The following is a 7,171-nucleotide window of genomic DNA, read 5'->3' as shown; positions in this document are numbered from 1 at the left end:
CTCACAGAGGGGGTCTGCTTTACATATCAGGCCTCAGGGAGTGGTGTGGGAAGTACTCTGTGGTTTATTTTCCTAACACTGGAGGCTGCTTTGCGTGCTGCCTATTGAAGTACATAATGGAGAGGCAAGAAGATAAAGTTCTGACATTTCTGATTTGAATTTTAACTGCCTCTATTTTTGTAGTAAGGTGTAACTTGGCTAAGCAGGTAATACTGGGAAGTGAGTTTATGCTTTTTATTTTTCCACCTGATATCGAATTCCTTTGAACAGTGTGGCTCGACAATCCTAGAGTTCAACAGATTTTCTGACAAACTAGATTAGATAGTGTATTAGAGACATGGTGCACTTTTTTTTCTGCTGCAGCCCACCGCTGAGGTCAGAGTTGGTCATCTCAAACAAAAAAGTCTCTGGACTTGTCATTTACTTCCAAGACCGTTCAGAGGTTATTAGCTAATGTTAGGGCAGAGACATGGGTCTATTGGTTTGGGACCTCGAGGCATTTAAAAACCACTCAGAAATAGTGCTGCAGTGGATTTAAATTACTTGTTCATGATACAGAAATATTGGCTTCAAATGTAATTTCTTCTAACTTTATAATCCAAATATGATGCAAACTATAGTGATATGGTACACGGTACAGTGCATTCTGATGCCTAACATAATTCTGGATTTAAGACCAAAAACTTAGTCCACTGATGCCAACATTACCTTGCTAACAATGCTAATGTATGCATGCTTTAGCACATGACATTAGCTTTTTCTAATAATATTTATGAAATTACTCTTTGAACTTCTTTCTTCAGAAAGAGATGAAATCTGATGATAGTATTAAATTCTTTAAACTCTTCAATTCCTAAAAGAAGAAACACCAAAACCCCAGTCTTACACTTGAAGAATCTTTAATACTTTATTTCATTATGAAAACCAGATTTTCTTTATTTCTTCTATAGTTATGATGTAGTTCTGCACAGTGATGAGTCCCAACAGCTCTGCAACAGCACTTTCCTGACTTACCAACTATGCAACAACTGTGGTTCTTTGTCCTGTGAAGCTGTAAAAATTTGTAACAGAACAAATGAGATCGGTATGAATGCGGTATGAAAGGAAATATGCATGTGTGTAAACCCAGTGGGAAACCCAGCAGAAGAAGGGTTAAAAGAACAGCAGGGACTGATAACAAAGAGCACCAGGACACACTTCCCAGGACACTGCTCTCAGCAGTAAAATCCAGGAATCTCTTTTTTATGCCAGGACCATAAGACCTGCACTCCAGGAAGACCAGAGGTTGTCAGTGGAAGACCCTGCCACCTAACACCAGAAGGGGGGCAAAAAGGTCACAGTACACCACATACAGGATGCACGTGATAACTCACCAAGAGAACAAACACATGCTTCAAACAAAGGGAAAAAAAGGGGCCTTGGATTTATCAGACTGAAGGAAGCATGACTCTAAAGCAAAGGACCACCCAATAATAGCTACTGACCCCTAAACTGTACGAGGGACTCAAAATCCCCACACCCCAGATCTAGTTTGCTGTCTGGAGTAAAAAAGACAAGAAACATGATGTGGACTTGGTAGCCAACAGCTCTTGTCCTTTGTGTTGGCAACCGCTGCTCAGGGTCTGGCCACCCTGGGAACACACATCCTGGTGCTTTTGAGCACGTGGGTGCGACAGTGTGAATGAACAAAGCCCGTGAGAGGAGGAGTGTGAGCAGGTGGGATGGGATCAAATTACTTTGAGATTTTGTAAATAAATATGGTCTCCTTTTGTAATATCTTGCATTCAGCTTGCTAAACTATTTCTCCCATACAGAAAACAATCCAGGCAATCAATTTCCGCTTTAGCTCTAAAGACTGAGCTAACAGGAATATAAATCTTGGAGAAGCAGGAAGGCAGAAAATTAAGACAGTTGGGAAATTAGTGGTAATGCTAACTTACTGCATGCTGATGGATTTCCCTTTCAGCTGATACACTTTATTTTACGCCACTGAACTGTGCTGAAAACTTACTTCACGACAACCCTCCACTGAAAATCTATGAGAAAAGAAATTATCTTTTTAATCTACTCTTGAAGAAACAGCAGATGAACAGAACATACAGTTTAAGTACTTTTACACCTTTTTACGCATTTTTTCTTGAGAAAAATATTAAGATGTCCCAAACGTTCACAACATGGATGACTTAGGGACTATGAGAGAACAGGAAGATGTCAACAGTTAATATACTAGGATTTCCCTTTTTGGAAGTAAAGCTTCTGTATTACTACTTAATTGCATTTTCAGCTTCTCCTTGTGTAAATAGATGTGTCTATTGCACCAGTATTCCCAGCTACAAAAACCATTAATCAGCACTCTGAAAATATCAGTCAAATTACTGGAAGACACAGAATCATAGAATCATAGAATGTGTTGGGTTGGAAGGGACCTCTAAAGGTCATCTAGTCCAACCCCCTGCAGTAAGCAGGGACATCTTCAACTAGACCGGGTTGCTCAGAGTCTCATCAAGCCTGGCCTTGAATGTCTCCAGGGATGGGGCCTCCACCACCTCTCTGGGAAACCTGTTCCAGTGTCTCACCACCCTCATTGTAAAGAACTTCTTCCTAATGTCTAATCTAAACCTGCCCTGCTCTAGTTTAAAGCCATTGCCCCTTGTCCTATCGCTATGTGCCCTTGCAAACAGTCCATGTCCTTCTTGTGCTGAGGGGTCCAGAGCTGGACACAGCACTCCAGGTGGGGTCTCACAAGAGCAGAGTAGTGGGGGAGAATCACCTCTCTGGATCTGCTGGCCATGCTTCTTTTGATGCAGCCCAGGATGCGATTGGCCTGGGCTGCAAGCACACACTATTGTCTCATGTCCAGCTTTTCTTCCCTGAGTACCCCCAAGTCCTTTTCCGCAGGGCTGCTCTCTATCACATCATCCCCCAGTCTGTATTGATAACGAGGATTGTCCCGACCCAAGTGTAGGACCTTGAACATAAATTGCCAGGTGGTAAGGCACATAGAAAGTATGGGAAAAAAAATATCCGAGCTCTCTTTACAACAACTGATGGTATTAGGATGACCCACAGCTCTCCCAGTTACAGCATTATAGCTGGATGTAAGCGTAGCCATTCCAGCCTCTGCAATTTAGGGTATAAACGATCCCATATGACTGCACACCAGAGATAACTGCCAGCAAAAAATTTAAATTGTGATTAAATTATATTGGAAGGACCTGGAGAAAGACAATCAAAACCAAAACACAATTTAAGATTCCTGGAGTCCAGCAGCACTTCTTTTGTATGACATGGCGGTAATTAAGTCTGCTTCTGAGGCTCAATTTAAGCCCTAAATTCTCAGCTCTTAAGATCTGATAAATCTTCAAACCTATCGATAGTCAAAGAGATTACGTTCAACAAGCATGAAAGGTTACTTTAATCCCACTTCTTTGACTTTACACTGAAAAGGTCTAGGAGCACTCAGAGAGTTGCTTGCAGGTGGGTGGCAATTAAGAAGACACAGGTTATCCCCTTTTAGCTCATATTTGGTGCCTCACTGGACAATGCTCCAGGTTAGTTCTCCATGAGTCAGCCAGGTTTGCTTAAAGTAGTGGCAGTATAGGTAGACCCATGTGACAGAGACGTAGACTGGGACAGGAGTGGGCACATGGCACCAGGGAGGCGAGAGGACCGAACATCCACCAGTGTCTTTCCTTCACTGCAGGCAATGAGGTTGTTAAACTGCTCAGGGTGGTTTCACAGGCAGTCTGTTTCTGCCCCGTTTCTTCTGTTTTCTGCCTACCGTATGAGATGAAGTGAAACTATCTGCGCATTTGACTTCTAGATAACCGCATAGACAATTAGAGAGCAATTTGAAGAGCTTCTCCTCCTTTCTTTCAGGAACAATATTGCTAGCATCAGCAAAGCAAGGATTTGAATACATGGAGGTGGAGAGTAGCATCATGAGACACAGAATTGATTCAGTTTCAATTTTTGGAAAGACAGGAAGGGAATGGAAAGAAAAAAATATTTACACCTATGCAAAGAACTGTGATTTGGAACTGTCGAGTGTTTCCATTGCACGCAGGGAATAACAAAAAAACTTCAACTGAAAGGAAGTACTTCCAGTGGTGGGTTGCAGTTCTTTATTTCTGATTCATATGTATATATATGCATACAATGATATTAGATATCCTTGTATTGCTTAATCTATAATTTAAGTCAGCATAGGTCTTTTCACAAAAAAAAAAATCGCAACTATTAATTTATATTTTATCTGAGCACTCTGATACACAGTAGAAAAAATCCGTATATAAAAGATTATATCTGTGCAATTATACGTACTATATTCCTCTTTCAACAAACTACTGATTTATTAATGTTGATACATTATTGTTAGGATAATATAGAATTACCATATCATAACATTAAAAAACTTTTCAAAATATATTAATAAGCACACCTTGATCTTGCAATCACTTTTGCACCCTCACATTGACGCCCCATTTTTTTTTAATGTGACAACTTTCTTAAACAAATTCCTTCTGTCTCAGGCTGCCACTATTAGTCCACCCACATTAATTCTATTAATTCATGTATAGCTTTGTTGTTTAGTAATTTCATACAAAGCCTTTGGAATTAAACTCACCTCTGAGCTGACACCCACCACTAGGACCACAAATCTCACATAACCCACTTAGGTCTCAAACAGCGCACGAAGATTGGCACTGAACCTCTACTTTGTGGTGAACTTCTCTTCTGGCGGACACTTCTCTCACTTATGGCATAACAGAAATCATCCAGCTCGTTCCAGGTGGCTTAAACTACAGGTCTACAGAAGATGTAACTTCATGCCACTAAATGCTTTTAATAGTTTAGATCTAGGTGAAGCTTAATTAGCATCTGGAAGTTAATACAAATATTAATCTGTACATAAAACATTATCCCCAATATTCTAAGTGACAGCACTTTTATAAGGCAGACACAAGCCAAGATTCGAACATCTGAGAAATGGTGGAAACTACCAGATCCTAACTTAGGGCAAGGTTATAGAGCAGCAGCAACGGCCAGCAGGATTAGGCCCTTCCTCTGCGAAAATTAGCAGGAACTGACAGAAAGATGCACTATGGCAGGCTAGCTAGTGTGGCAACGACACAACGCACCACTCGCCAGCACAGAGCAAGGACCACAGAGGCGCGGGTATTTCGGTTTTGATGCTGGCAGGTAAGAAAGCATTTGGCAAGTTCCTGCCTTTCTGACAATTTTGTCAACTGTCATCACAACGGCTGCACAACTGTGCACACAGGGATGGATGGTTGCTTCCTTGCCTGCAGGCTACCTTGCAAATAGAAGAAACAAACTGACAGAGATGGAAACGTGCAAACCACAGAAGAAAAATATCAATCTTTTAAATGAAGGACAAAATAGAATTTTCACTCTTAGTTTGGATCCTACTGAAAAATCAAGGCTCATTCTGTCCTGCCTTTTGCTTAAACTTTATTCCCCAAGAAAATTTTTGCTTGTGTTCTCTTTAATTAATAATTCTGGACTTGAGGCAGGACTGGAGTCAGTGCATACATAAAAAGGAGGTGCAAACTATCTTGAATTGTTAGGTCTAACGACTTACAGACAAAGTAGAGAATCCACAGATGTCATTCTAGGGCAGATGAAAATCTCTTGAAGGTAAGAGTAATATTTCAGAAAGTGGGTAACACCGTTACTTCTGTTAGGACATCCCAAAAGGCAGGTGACTCATCAGGTTTGGAAAGCACATGCGTGTGTTCATTAGGGGAACTGAAAGCATCAGTCATATTCTTGACTCTTGTCTTTTTAAAGCAGAAAAGTGGAACTCACTCAACAATTAATTTGCACTTTCTTGCAAAACAATGGTCTGAGAGACTGCAGTTATTTTCCAGTGAATAGGAGGACTTACACTGCAATGTCTTTTGTGCCAGCACACAGGAAAGCAGCAAACAAGAAATACTTAGCGTTTTTTTTTCCCTGTCATGTTTTTACTGCTGTGTTCTATGACACAGACAATAACGTGCACTGTAATACTTTTTTTTAAATATATATTAGATAAACTTTGAATAATACTTTGACATCTATTCCTAACAAATGAGTGTGACTCCCAACTGTAGATTTATAATTTAACCTTCATTCGTTAGTAGGAAATATTAAGTATTCATTTCATACTCATAGCATGAATAGCCTTTATGATTGGAGTTAGGATGCCGTTTGAAGACTTGTAACTTAAAAAAAAAGTTTTGGAAAAACAGATTTAAAAAACAACAATAACAAATTAATGCTCCAAAGCTTTTAGACTCTTTGACATTCATTTACAGGATTAGCTGTTTCTATAAAAAGTATCCCTAAAATAAAGATACTAAACTAAATTATTAAAATAAAATTATTTTCAGTTACTCATTTGTCCTCTGGGAAGTCTGTTTGATGATTAATTATTAATTTTTTAGTGTACCAGTCTTTTCTGTTACCAAATAAAGAAGCCATGAGGGTTAAATGAACGTGGACAGACTTTTCAGACAGTAAGAATCAGACAAATTCAAGAAAGTCCTGCATCATTTCCAGAATTATTTTTAAACAATAAAGTTGCTGCTGCTCTGTGACACAACCAAGCTAAAGTTTATTGTAACAATAACTATTCTGTTCAGCTATGCATAAACATTAATATGCTGAAGACAAAAGTGAAACAAAAATCCACAACCTCATTGACATGTTCATGAGGCACGCTGTTGGTAAAATGGTATCCTTTTAAACAGAACTCGCACACACACATAGAAAGCGATGCTAGATGATCTGAAAGCCTTCCTAATGAAAACTCTATTGCTGAAAACACAAAAAATAACCAGGCTCAACATTCTGCTGTTTCCATGGCAACAGGGTTGGCCCTTTTTGGTCTTCTGGAATTGCTGAATGACACAGAAAAATCATAAACCAAACAAAATTAACCCAAATTGCCTATTGTACACCGTTGTCATGGGTGTCTGGGCGATGAAAATCCAAACGAATCGTCTTCTTCAAATGCCTGGCAGCGATGATTTTTATTTCAGGGTCATGTCAATGCTATATATTAAAGACAAAAAAAAACCCACAAAAGAACAAAAAAAATTAAAATCAGTGCTATGAAACACGTGGCTCGCAATTTCCGCAATCTTGAGCTCCCCCGAAACAT

At 39.5% G+C, this 7,171-nt stretch overlaps 1 protein-coding gene across 2 annotated transcripts in view; it reads right to left on the bottom strand.

Annotated features, from left to right (window-relative positions):
- Positions 1 to 2,749: 2,749 nt before the first annotated feature.
- Positions 2,750 to 7,171, bottom strand: part of PRUNE2 (prune homolog 2 with BCH domain) — a 148,191-nt gene continuing 143,769 nt past the window's right edge. For both annotated transcript variants that reach the window (XM_054185408.1, XM_054185409.1), the window contains one exon: positions 2,750 to 7,062. In XM_054185408.1, coding sequence (XP_054041383.1) covers positions 7,041 to 7,062 — 22 coding nt within the window. In that variant the 3' untranslated portion in view covers positions 2,750 to 7,040. The remainder of the gene's footprint in view (positions 7,063 to 7,171) is intronic.

The sequence above is a fragment of the Rissa tridactyla genome, chromosome Z (assembly GCF_028500815.1).
Source record: "Rissa tridactyla isolate bRisTri1 chromosome Z, bRisTri1.patW.cur.20221130, whole genome shotgun sequence".
NCBI lineage: Eukaryota > Metazoa > Chordata > Aves > Charadriiformes > Laridae > Rissa > Rissa tridactyla.
The sequence above is the reverse complement of the archived record's forward strand: the minus strand, read 5'-3'. Positions and strand labels throughout refer to the sequence as shown.